The following is a 13,295-nucleotide window of genomic DNA, read 5'->3' as shown; positions in this document are numbered from 1 at the left end:
GGATACTGATCTGAAATTTTCCTTTCTTTTCTCTTTTTAAAAAATTTTGTTGTCTCTTTCCCTGGCTTTGGTATCAGGGTTATGCTGGTGTCACAGAATGAATTCCAGAGTATTCCTTCCTTTTCTATGCTCTGAAATAGTTTGAGCACTATTGGTTTGTGCTCTTTTCTGAATGTTTGGTAGAATTCTCTAGTGAAGCCATCTGGGCCACAGCTTTTTTTTTGTTGAGAGTTTTTTTTTTTTTTTATTTTAATTACTACTTCAATCCCTTCTTTTGTTATGAGTCTGTTTAGTTTTTCTACCTCAGTTTGTATTAGTTTAGGTAGGTAGTGGGTTTCTAGAAATTTGTCCATTTCCTCTAGGTTCTCAAATTTGTTCGCGTACAATTTTTCATAGTACTCTGTTGTGATCGTTTTTATTTCAATTGATTCCGTTATGATATCACCCATCTCATTTCTTATTCAGGTTATTTGCTTCCTCTCCTACTTTTCTTTTGTCAATTTGACCAGTGGTTTTGTCAATTTTGGTGAACCTTTTAAGGAACCAACTTCTGGTCTTGTTGATTCCTTGTATTGTTTTTCTGTTCTCTATTTCATGTATTACTGCTCTAATCTTTATTATGCCCTTTCTTCTGGTGACTGTGGGCTCCTTTTGCTGCTCTCTTTCTATCTGTTCAAGTTGTAGGGTCAATGTTTTGATTTTGGCCCTTTCTTCTTTTTTGATGTATGCATTTATGGCTATGACTTGACCTCTAAGCACTGCTTATGCTATGTCAAAAAGGTTTTGGTATGATGTGTTTTCATTCTGATTTGAATCTATGAATTTTTTTGATTCTCTTCTAGATTTCTTCTAATACTCAGTGGTTATTAAGCAAGGTGTTGGTCAGTTTCTATATATTTGGTTTTCTTCCTTGTTATTTCTGTTATTGATTTGTACTTTTATGGTGTTGTGATCAGAGAAAATGCTTTGTATTATTTTGATGTTTCGGATTTTGTTGAGGCTTGCTCTGTGGCATGAAGAATGTTCCATGAGCACTGGAAAAGAATGTATACATTGCTGTTGTTGGGTGGAGTGTCCTGTATGTCTATGAGGTCAAGTTGGTTGATTGTGCCAGTTAGATCTTCTGTATCTTTATTGAGTTTCTTTCTAGATATTCTGTCCTTCACCGAAAGTGTTGTGTTGAAGTCTACTATTATTATCGTGGAACCATTAATTTCTCTTTTCGGTGCTGTCAGAATTTTTTAAATGTATTTTGGAGCCCTGTTGTTGGGTGCATACATATTTATTGTGGTTATGTCCTCCTGGTGGGTTGGCCCCTTAATCATTATATAATGTCCTTCATTATTTTTTATGGTGGATTTTGCCTTAAAGGCTATTTTATCAGAGATTAATATTGCCACTCCTGCTCTTTTTTGGTTACTGTTTGCTTGATATATATTTTTTTCCATTCTTCGAGTTTTAGTTTATTAATGTCTTTGTGTCCAAGGTGTGTCTCTTATATATAGCATACAGATGGACCATGGTTTTTTAATCCATTCAGCCACACTCTGTCTCTTTAGTGCTGTATTTAAGCCATTTACATTCAGTGTAATTATCGATAGGTATGAGTTTACTGCTGTCATTTTGTACTTTTTTTTGGGTGTTCACAGTTTCTTTGTTCTGCTTAATTTTCTGTGCTAAGTTCTTTTTGTTTACGGATTTTCTTTTTATTTCTTTCATTATTGTTGATTGTGTGTTTACTGTGTCTATGCTTTTCTTTTTTGTTGTTACCTTGAAACTTACATTTTATTTTCCTAAGTTTAAACCAGTCTTTTATTTCTTGATATTGCCTTGACTTCTCTATATGGATGTTCTGTAACTACACTGTTCATTCCTTCTTTTTGATGTCATTGTTTACATGTTGAGGTGTCTGGATCCCTATTCCAGTCTTTTAGCTTTATTTTTGATAATTCTTTATCAGGGCTGACGTCTGTTTGATCTGTCCTGTGTCCTAATCTTTGATTGTTGTCTGACGTTCGTACTCCATTTGGAGAATTCTCTTTAATATTTCTTTAATTTTGGTCTGGTTTTACAAATTCTCTTAATTTCTGTTTACCTGGAAATGTCCTAATTTCACCATTGTATTTGAGAGAGAGTTTTGCTGGATATATAATTCTTGGCTGGCAATTTTTTTCTTTCAAGGCCTTATATATGTCGTCCCATTGCCTCATTGCCTGCATGATTTCTGCTGAGTAATCAGAGCTTAGTCTTATTGATTCTCCTTAGTAGGTGATTTTTTTTTTATCTCCCTAGCTGCTCTCAGGATTTTTTCTTTGTCTTTGGTTTTGGCAAGTTTTATTATGATACATCTTGGTGACTTTCTTTTGAAGTTTATCCTGTATGGGGTTTGTTGAGCTTCTTGGATGGGTATCTTCTCATCTTTCATGATATTCGGGAAGTTTTCTGCCAACAAATCTTCAACAACTCTCTCTGTGTTTTACAGTGCTCCCTCCTGTTCTGGAACTCTGAACACATGTAAGTTTTTCCTCTTGATAGTGTCCCACGTAATTCTTAGGCTTTCTTCACTTTTCCTCATTCTTTTTCTGATTTTTCCTCAAACAATATGGGGTGAAGTGATTTCACCAATTCTGTCTTATGTCCTTCTATTCACAGAAGAAAGATGTGGCAATCTGCTTCTGTAGAGATTTACAACCTTGGAAACCCTATGGGGTTGCTATGAGTTGGAACCGACTCAACAGCAGTAAGTTTGGATCCTTCTTTTGAGTTGTCTCTTTCCGAAATTATATTGTTAATTGTTTGGATTTCTAATTGCTGTTTTTGTATGGTTTCTAATTGTCTATTTGTTTTGTTGCTTTGTTCTTGTATTGTTTTCCTGAATTCTTCTATTGCTTTGTCTGTGTTTTCCTTTGTTTTGCTGTGTTTTCCCTGATCTCTTGGAAAGCTGTGTATATTAGTCTTTTGGATTGTTTATCAGGTGTTTCTGTTGCCTTATCTTCCTCCAGAAAATTTTCTAGTTCTTTATTTTGGTTGCTTGCTGGAGCCATCTTGTCCTGTTTCTTAATGTGATTTGATATTGTCTTTTGTCTGTGAGGTATCAAGAAGTCATATTTATTATTTATTGTATGTTTGCTGCATCCTAAATTTCTGTTCTGTTTTGTTTTGACATATTCAAGTAGGCTAGGCACGTGTGCAACTCTAATCACTAATATGGCCATTTTCAAGCTCTCTCCTCCAGTCTATGGGTAGCAATTGGGTGTATGAGTGCAAGTTTTTCTTTGCTGGTCTTGCGAGGCTGTCTGCATATTTTTTAAACTTTTTTTTTTTTTAAATAACAATAAAAAAGGCAGGACAAATGTAGATATTGCTAGATCATGTATTATAGAAGAGGAATGATAGAAAGCCAAAGTGATCAGGAACCATCTCCTTAAAACCAGTTGCCATCAAGTCAATTCTAACTCATGACGACCCTATGAGTACCAGAGTAGAACTGTGCTCCATAGGGTTTTCAATGGCTGGTTTTTTGAAAGTAGATCACCAGGCCTTTCTTTTGAGGTACCTCTGGGTGGACTTGAACCTCCAACATTTTGGTTAGCCGCTGGGCACCTTAACTACTGGTACCACCAAAGGACTCTAACATCTCCTTACTTATGGCAAATAAGAGGAAAAAAATGGCCAAGCTATTTCTGAGTCTTTCCTTTCACTCACCTTCTTCAGTAGGGTGTTGATAAAATGCTTGTGGCGACCCAGAGTTCTGGGTTCAGCTCTGGTTGAAGACCTTGGGCAAGCTACCCATCCTCTCTGGATTTGTTGTTTAAAATATTTCAAATGAGAAGGCTGGGTTAAGTGATTTAAAAATTACTTCAAGCCTTAAAATCCCATGATTATTTTCTTGGGACTCCTGCAAACAATTGACTTCTATAGGTCATGCTTCACATTTCTAATTGATGTCGTCTGGGCAGATCAATCTGAAGACAGCCTCGAGGGGTCAGGATGCCCTCTCTGTCACCAGGCTTACTACCTAGGTTTCAAAGTCCTGACAAGCTCTTCCTAGTTTTCCAAAAGGTATGAACCTCTCCCAGGATGCCTTGTTCTGAAGGGCACAGAGCAACATTTGTAGAGGCAACAGACAGAAGAATAAAGCACATCTGCAATTGCATTGGCTATGTATAGCTATGCAAGCACAGGCATCCACTCTGTTTAACACGAGTACCCCCTTTTTTTGAATGTCCATTTTACTACCCAAAAAAGCCCTTTCACCATCAAATGAATTATCTAACACATTCCAAGTACCAGTCACAAAAATGATGAATTCTCTTGTAAATGTGCTACTAGACAAGCCCAGACAAAAACCATTCCTGTTAGCCAAGAACATTTGCACACAATTTTGATAAGTAGCACTATGGCCACAAAAGACAGGAAATGGGTTAGAGGAAATCAGGACATTCAGACAGAAGGTGAAAGGGTGGGCAGGATTTGAGAGGTCATTGGTTTTGAATATAGTCATTCCTGCTTTTACTAAAGGTCAACTTTGAATACAAATGTAATAGCTTCATTTAAAGCCAAAAAGCAATTCTGACAAAGATGGTCTTAAATACATACAGATTTTTAATGTCCGAAATTTCTTATTTAACCTAAAAAATAGAAATATTCTGCAATGTAACAAGGTTGGGTCATTTCAGTAGTGTCATATCTAAGCAGCCCACACAGACCAGCCAAACCATCCTATTATTAAAAGCCTCTAGAGCATGTTCAACAGCCTCCTTAGATAATGAAGCTTGGGGCAACACAGCCCTCATTACAGTCAAGAAGTTCTCCTAACGGCTAACCCAGGTTTGTGCATGACTTCATGCTTTTGCACATGCTGCTCTTTCCTCAAAGAATGACAGTGTCCTCCCTGGTTCATTGCCAGGGTCACTCCTCCAAGACCAAGCACAAACTCACTTTGTGTGTGATGTTTCCCCAACTCCATTCATCCCGGTTGCAACTCATGCACATGTGCATGGATGCATTTTTTAAATTTTTGTATTTATTTTTTTAATTATGAAAATCAGCCATGGTAACTGTTTTGAAATATATGAAGTAAAAATCAAAGTCCTCGCCTTATATCCTTAATCCCATCACTTCCCTCTTCATCTTACACTCTTGGCATTCCCAGTTTACAGCACAGTGCCTGGTATATAGTAGGGTTCTTAATAAAGCAATAAATAATTTAATAATGACTAATGAATAAATTAATAATGATGATGGTGATGAGTCTTCAACATTTACTGAGCATTAACTACAAACGAGGCAACGTGCTACACATTTTAAAAAATGAGTAAATGAATGAACCAAGATGTCATTCCATTTTTCTTTTGTGTAGATTTAGTATTTTACTCATAAATATGTTTAATGAAGGTTCTAATTAAGTAACTTAAGAATATTTATAATTTGTTGTTAAATGGAAACAGCAAATTATAAAAACATACTGTTTTATAACATAGCAGAATCCCATTTTTTGTAATAAAATTATAAATATACGTGTTTGTGTACGCATGGAAAAAACTGGAAGAGAATATGTCTAAAAGCCATTATCTCTAGGTGGTGGGATTATGGGTGGTTTTTATTTTCTTCTCTTTGCTTCAAAATTTTATATAATGAGCATGTATTGTTTTGAATAACAATAAAAAAGTTATTTTCAAAGAATACTGTTAAACCACTCTCTTTCAACAGTCTTCTGCAGGATAAAAAACATCTGAAGAATCCTGAGCTTAACTAAAAAAACAGATTTCTTTAAAAAAAAAAATTAGCTAATCATTAGTGTTCTTAATGGAGAAAGGGCAGTGTTCAAATAAGAATTAAATAAATTGCTCCAGTTGGAGGAAAAATTCAATTTACTGCATGCAGCCTATGTTCCCCTACTGAAACACAAGTTGATTCCTTTCATTCGGAATCAGTATGCATATTCACTGGCTAGATTTCATCTCACATCTGCAAATTTAATTTTTCCTCTCTTGGTCGTCAGAAGATTAGGAAATAAATTTTAGTCCAGACAATAAATTCTACTTGGCAAGCTCAAAATAACATAATTATTAAAAAGCATCACTGAAGATCAGCCAGCAACCTTCCAAAGGACTGTTAACACTATGCACTTAAAAATAAGGGCACATCTGTCTGAAAGAAGATTGGGAGACGCGTGAATAACAGAATACAATGTTTTGGAATTCTCTGCAAAACAACAATGCCACACATTACCTGTCTCTTTGAATTTAGCAATAATTATGAAAAATAATTTCCCAACAATGCAAGTTATAAAAATAATGTCATCATATTACCTAGAAGAGACTCCAGACTTTAAAAACAAGATATCTGTTAACTAGAATATTTGGATGTAGTTCCCAAGAACTGAGAGATGATCCCCTTTCATGATCCCCTATGGCTGAGAAGAAAACTATCAAATGAAAGCCTACTAACTGGCTAAAGAATTCTTAGAAAAGGAAATCTTCTTGGCCGTGTTAATTGGGAGAAGTCTTTCTCTTGGGGGGTCCCTGTTAAGACATATAAAACTTGTATATGTTCATGCCTTTACATGTAGGGAAGGTCTTCAAGTATAAAACAAAAAACCAAACCTGTTACTGTTGAGCCAATTCCAACTCAAAGGAAATCTAGGATATTCAAAGACTATCCCTTTCAGACACCTGACAACGACTTGGGTTCCATAGCTTCCTTATGTGCTTCAGTGCCCATGGATGTTCTTTAAAGGCCACCGAGCTTCCTCACCGTGAAATAGAACTGCTCTGTCTCCTGCTGGTTAGCTCTCCTCTTGGCAATGCTGGGTTTGCTCATGAAGGTTTCTGAGACGGTGGACTTGACAGACTCCATGGAATTGCTGTACTGGAAGCAGTCAGACACGTCAAAATCCTCAACGGTCACAATGTCCTGGATGGTCTGCAGGGTGGCCTCCATTGTCTTCTTCACCTGCCATGATAAGGGCCAACATAATGCATGAGGGGTAGGCTGCAAAACTGCATGTGATGGAAGCTCAGAGAGGTGCGAGAAGGAGAGAGCTGGGGAAGGAGTGGGAATGCCATCAAAAGGTACAGCTCTGCTCCCCACCTGACAGTGCTAAGTGATAAATATCACGTGGACTCAGCTACAGCATGCTACTCTCTCCAGTGAGGACCTAAAAACCACGACTCTCTTCATGCTATGTGCATAACCTAGCTCTTTTATTTAATATTTACTTTTAAAATCTGATACTAGCTCTTGGCCATAAAGGAAATGTTAAGGGAAAGAGAATGAAATGAATCCAAGTCAATACCATCATACAGAGAGCTAGTTAAAGTGTATGACGGGGTCTAGTTTTGCATCTATCCCAGGTACTGTTTCACGACCTTCAACAGATCCATGAACTTGTTTCCCCATTTGCAAACTAAGTGATCAGTCCTTCCTGATCTTCTTGGGAAACAGTAAGACTTACTGAAATGCAAGGTGATAAGCCATCTGAGCTCAAAAGAAAAGAGTTGGCTAATCAATCATATTGCCCTTTTGAACTGGTTGTTGAAAGCAAATACGCTGAGCCCAGAAGAAAGTCACCATCATCTAAGAGGATGGAGATGTTTGAAGTGTCAGAGGCAAAGGCCTCCGTTTGTTTGAAAATGCTGGAAAAAGCCAAGCATGAGGGGGTGGTTTCAGAGATACAATATTGTTCACACAGCTGCCAAGTGCCATTTTGATGAAATGTGTAGAGGGGAAAAAAAAGCATTCTGCAAGAGCTCAAAATAGAGCTCAACCTTTGGCAATGCAAGAGCAACTTCCTGGAGTTCAAGGGCAGGATGTAGCAGAGGGGGAAAGTCCAAGCCGCCATTTGGCTAGGAAATTTTTGCGGCAGCCCGGACATTCTCTGCATGCTCCTTCCACCTGCTCCCAGACAGGCAGCAGCAAGAGGCTCAACAGGGGAACCCTGTGGATGGCTCAGTCTCCTAGATTGGAAGCTCACCTCCTCGTTCTCAATCTTCAAGGTGGACAAGCGAGACTGCAGTTGTTGGCACCTCTGTACCAGCTCACTCTGGACAGGCTGCTGGGCACAGAGCTGGGAAGCCTGCCAAAAGAAAGCAACACCAGGTCAGGAAGAGGACACAACTCTCTTGGCAGTTCCAGAGTTCCCATTACTGCTAATAAAACTACTCCTACTCAAGGTGTAAGGCTTGCAGTTTCTATGTTGAAACAAAATCCAAAGCCAAAATGTGTGGACCTCTTCCAGGACCAAATATCAGGGGAAAGGAATGGGGAGGGGGACTCATTTAGAAAGACCAGGCCTCTCTCTTTAGAGCACATCTCCAAGCTGGTGCTTGGCAGGGGCAGGCCGGCCTAGAGTCTGTGGTTCTATGGAAGCCTGAGGGCACCTGAGCACAAAGCCTTGGGGAGACCCAGCTCCAGGAACACAATGCTCTGGCATAGTGAAGATTTCCTGCTAGTAGGTCACCTTTCTGGTCCCTCTCTCAGCTTCCTTCATACATCAGAGTGAAAGTAGGAGAGAAGTGGGTCAGGAGGCTAACTTGCTGCTGGTCGCAGCCAGCATGTTTATACATCTGAGCCATGGATGAGACTGACTCAATCATAAAGAGGGCGAAGCCAGGAACAAGTCCTCAGACTATGCCAGACAGCCCCAGAGGGCATGGAATATGGTAGAGTCATCATCTTACTCCAGGTCTTCACCAGTCCTGCGTGTGAGGGAAGTCTGTCTTTCCCCCAACAAGCTTTCCCCAAGCATGCTCTGCGTGAAGGGATGGCTGATCCATTGCCTCCTGATGAGGCATGGCTATGGCATGAGGTCACCCACCGCAGTCCCAGGATGATGGATAAGGAGCAGGAGGCTGGGAGGGATGGGAGCTTTGGGAGGTAGGAGATAGGAGCCAGGTGGAGGCAGCTTCTGGCACCTTGCTGCCATGTGTCCCTCAGCCTGTCATCTGCAGAGAGACACCTGGATAGAACTGGCCTCCTTCCTCCCCAGCAACGAGTAGGCACATTCACATGCCCACAGACTGTTCTCTTGCTTGCAAAGACAAAACTTCTCTTCAAGTGGCGGAGGTTGGAACTTGACCTTTTCCTTCACTGACTTTTAAGCTCCCAACTGACTTGACCTCCTCCCCGAGCCGAGAGGCTGGCCTGAGTCGGCTCTCAGATCTAAAGAGGGATGACTTCACTCTGGCTCTTGGATAGGGAGACACAATGGAGAAAGCTCAGTGGCCAGAACTGGTTAGTGCCAAGAGTGAAACTCTCTGGCTGCCTGATGTCACCAGTCAGGCATCCAGAGCCCCACAAGTCTCTGGGGGCAGTAAGAGTGGAGCCAAGCACCTCCTCCTGGTATATCTGAGAGCACTTGCCATCAACTCATGTGCTAAGAACCCCAGAATGCCAGAGTCGGTGTGGGGCCCTGGCCAATTTTAGGTCTTCCAGTCAATTTAAATGCCACCTGAACTTTGGCCCTAGTTCAAGGACTTCCAGGCGGCTCCCTCCTATTGCCTCCACACTGTGCAGACAGCCCACACTGATGGGGACAGACCAGCTGCAGGGACCAAGAATGACTCGTCCTCTCATCTCTCATTTTCCACTGATAGGAAGGCTAAGCTGGAATGCGGAACCCTAGCAAGCTCTAGGACTGACCCTGGCCACTGCCTGGCTCAGTCCCTGATCAGCTATCTCACACTTGGGAAGAGCCCGGGCAGAAGGGAGAATTATTGATTTCTAAAGTAACCCAGACCTAGCAGTGGGGAACAGCAGCAGGAAAGCCATCTCTGGCCTGCTCCTTTAAGAAGCAGCAGAGCTGCTGATGCATGCTTTGGCAGTGGGTCCTCTACCGGGGTGCAAGGTAATGCATTCCAGCTGTGCTCTAGAGTACAGAAAGGAAGCTCTGACAGGGCTGGGAGGGGGTCTGAGCACCCAGCATCTGGATTCCCCCTTTATGGAGACAAGCTGTTTGGCTCAGAAAGCAACTCAGTCAACACCAGAAAATGTATTACTCCACTCAGCTGGCCCCAGAGTTCCACTGATCCTTGGGAAGGAATCTCAGTGGCAGCTGCAGAAGGGCTGACAGCAGGGGCTTGGAAGGCAAGTTTGACCAGCAGCCAGCGCAGGTGAGGGATGAGGCTTCCTGGAGCTCGGTGACACCCCTTCCCCCAACTCTAACTGCACATGCTGCCATCTCACTTCCCCATCTGTGCAGACGCTGACACTGCTGAAGCCACAAATTGTAAATGCTGTGGTTTTCCCCAAAAAGCAGAGGATAGAAATCATCTCCATACTCCTGTCTTTAGGATAGAAATGTCCCACTCCCCATAATGGCCTATCGATGACAGCGAGCCTCTGGTTACAATACTATAGTCGTCGTTCCCAGAGCAGGGTGTTTTCAACAGTCTGGATCTAATCCTAAGGGAAGCATCATTCTTGGTGAGAGAACATTGTGCTTTTTTGGTCACCTTGCACCCATTCCCCCTTCTTTTGGTAACTGGCCTGACAGCCCTGTTCAGGGACCTATCCCTCCACAACTCAGGCCATGTGCTTTGAATGGAGCTCTGCCCCACTCAGGGATGAAGCATGTGATCTACGCATAAGCCAATTAGGCAGATAACCGGCCACAGTGATTGGCTCAGGGATAAGCACTTCATCCATTCAGAGCCAATGAGACACAGTGAGACTTTTGGGGGGCTTCTGGGAGGGAGGCAGATACTCTTTCCACTAGATTTCAACCTACAAGGGTATAAGGCTGGAAATGCAGTCACCTTGCCCCCACAGGGAAAGGGCCTAACTGAGAACAGGAAGGAGAGCAGACAGAGAGAAACAGTCTTGACGCTCTTTCTGCTCCTGAATCCAACCAGGCCTAAAGATCCACCCTGAACTTTTCTGTTACATAAGCCTATATACACCCTCCTTTTGATTTAGCCAGAAAGTAAAATGGGGCTTCTGCCAGTAGGATTTAGGTTCACTCTGATTTGTATGTGCCAGAAGTGGAATGAAAAGATTCAGAATCATGAAAACCAAGGAGCTTCTCTTTTCCCTCACTTCAGTTTTTTTTTTTTTTTTTTTTCAGTTTACTTAGGCCCCTCTTGTTTCAGTCATTGGAGGCAAAGAGTCCAAACGGGCCCTCATGATAATGTGCCCCTGCCTGGGCAACCAACACCAGGCCTTCAGGATGGCCTCTTGGCTCTACCCCTTTATGGAGGTATTCATTCTGATTTGTGTATTTAATACCCAAGTGAAGCTACAGACTTTATTATAATCTTCTAACCTCAGGAGAATAAGATCCCCCAGAATCCAACAACCGAAGAACCTACTCCCCCATTAACCTTCCCCCCATAAGGCCTCTAGGATCTAGCTGCACTTCAACTCTCACTTGTTCCAGGCTTACCATTTGACACCGCCCTTTCCCTTCTACCAGACTGAACTATTAGAAGTTCTGGAACACACCTGCTTTTCACCTTCTTTGATCATGCTGGCCCCTTTAGGTGCCCCTCCCTATGCATTTTTCTAACTCCTCCCCAACCTCAGCGACCTCCCTCACCAGACTGTAAGCTCCCTGAGTACTGTAATTCCCAACGATTACAGCCAAGCCTGGTGGACAGCAGGTGCTCTGTCAGTGTTGGCTGAATGAGCAGATCGTGCCTCACTTTAGTAGGGGAGACACCCACCTGACAGGAAGCCAGCCCCAGGCCTTCCTCTCCCCAGGATAATGTAGCCTCAGTGCTGTGAATCTAGAGACAATGAGTTCCAACCCCTTGGTGGTACGAGGATGGGGATAGGGCCTCACCATGTCCCCCATGTGGGGCTGGAACTCAAACTTCATAGGTGGGCAGAAGACATTGTTGTACATTTCCATGAGGCGCTGCTTGTCACTGGTGGCATCCAGGTTTTCTACCGCGTTCTCGATGGCATCCAGACCCTCGTGCTTTGACTGCTCTAGATTTAACTCAGCGGACAGGAAGGTGCGCAGGGCCCGGTTCAGGCTAGCGTGGTAGCCTAGGTCACAACACTGCTGTGGGAAGGAGAAGGCATATGAGCAGACCATGGACAACCCTAAGGCTTGGCAGAAAAGGAGGGTGACCCTCAGGGTAGATCGGATCATGGCGATGAGATTGGCTGTGCAGCGGGAGGAAGGCTGACATGTTGACTTGCAAGATCAGAATGAGATTTCTCAGTTCTTGACTTCCAATGTAATAGTTCAACACCTTAGAGGGTTGTGTGGTGTTTAGAATGAGGAGGATTGGTGAGGATGACATGATGTAATTTAATCATGCATTGTACAGTACTATTCAGTAAACATGAGAAGAGTTGAGAGTTAAAGAGAAGCCTCTTCTATTTTCAGGTTTATCTGGGGCCCATTATAACAAAATTCAACTATAAAAATGTAGCCTGACACTCCTTGAAGGTTACTGCAGTTGAGTCACTATGTATCAGCCAAGCCAGGCCATTTCAGCATTCAGGGATCAGAAGCCAGGAGTGGTGCACGGGCAGTTAATTCACCCTAACTTACTCAGAACTCTGGGTGGGTGAAGAAGAGAATGAAGGAGGGTACTAACTCTGTCAGTCATTTCCCCCACCAACTCCCAACATTCTGGGACCAGACCTTAGCAGCAGGCTAGGATTTTGGTACCAAAGCCCCTGCCCTACAGAAATAGCATATATAGGATCAGAGAACTCGAAACATAAGTCTTAATGGAAAAATTCAGATCATGGAAAGGATTCTGACTTTTTAAAAGCAAAAGGTAAAAAGAAACGGTACGAAAAGGTAACAGTAGAAAACAAGCACCGGACAAGAAGTCAGGCAACCTTGGAAAAGCCACTTCCCATCTGGAGTTTGTTTCCTCAACTGTAAAATGAAAGCATCTGACCAGGTCAGTGGTTTTCAAGCTGTATACCAGAGCTCTGAGATGCTGTGCCAGGGCGTGCGGGCTGCCCTTGAGAAGTCGGTAAAAGGACAGCCAAACTAGTAGGGCTTGGCGGCACCCACACCTGCTCAACCAAACCAGCTCTCCTGCTTTTTCTGTTTAATATACCAGGATTCTATCTAAGGTCTAGTTTGAAGAAAGAATTCTGTTAGAGAAAAAGTCTGAAAACCCTTGGACTAAATGTAATCCCTAAGATCCTCTTCAGCAGCAACATTCTAGAACTTTATGACAATATTTCCTGTCCCTCTGGAAGGACCTGGAGATTCAAATTCCTAGAACATCTACTGTCCTCTCTATTGTTCAAGCAGCTCTGAGGTCCAGAACCAGAGAAGAAACGTCAGAGAAGAATCCACAGCTAAAGACCATCTGTCT

General features: G+C 42.3%; 1 protein-coding gene across 14 annotated transcripts in view; it reads right to left on the bottom strand.

Annotated features, from left to right (window-relative positions):
- Positions 1-13,295, bottom strand: part of SRGAP2 (SLIT-ROBO Rho GTPase activating protein 2) — a 298,674-nt gene that overhangs the window by 76,586 nt on the left and 208,793 nt on the right. For 11 of the 14 annotated variants that reach the window (XR_007513824.1, XR_007513823.1, XM_049858123.1 and 8 more), the window contains 3 exons: positions 11,786-12,010; positions 7,979-8,080; positions 6,760-6,957 (listed from right to left, as the gene is read on the bottom strand). Coding sequence is in view for 12 of the 14 variants with exons in the window: in XM_049858123.1 (XP_049714080.1) it covers positions 6,760-6,957; positions 7,979-8,080; positions 11,786-12,010 (525 nt within the window). In the remaining 2 variants the exon portion in view is untranslated. Of the gene's footprint in view, positions 1-5,466; positions 6,958-7,978; positions 8,081-11,785; positions 12,011-13,295 lie in introns of those variants that run through there. The other 3 variants (XM_049858117.1, XM_049858119.1, XM_049858126.1) reach the window with 2 other exon arrangements.

Source organism: Elephas maximus, chromosome 18 (genome assembly GCF_024166365.1).
Source record: "Elephas maximus indicus isolate mEleMax1 chromosome 18, mEleMax1 primary haplotype, whole genome shotgun sequence".
In the NCBI taxonomy this organism is placed as follows: domain Eukaryota; kingdom Metazoa; phylum Chordata; class Mammalia; order Proboscidea; family Elephantidae; genus Elephas; species Elephas maximus.
Note: the sequence above shows the minus strand (reverse complement) of the source record. Positions and strands in the feature narration are given on the sequence as shown.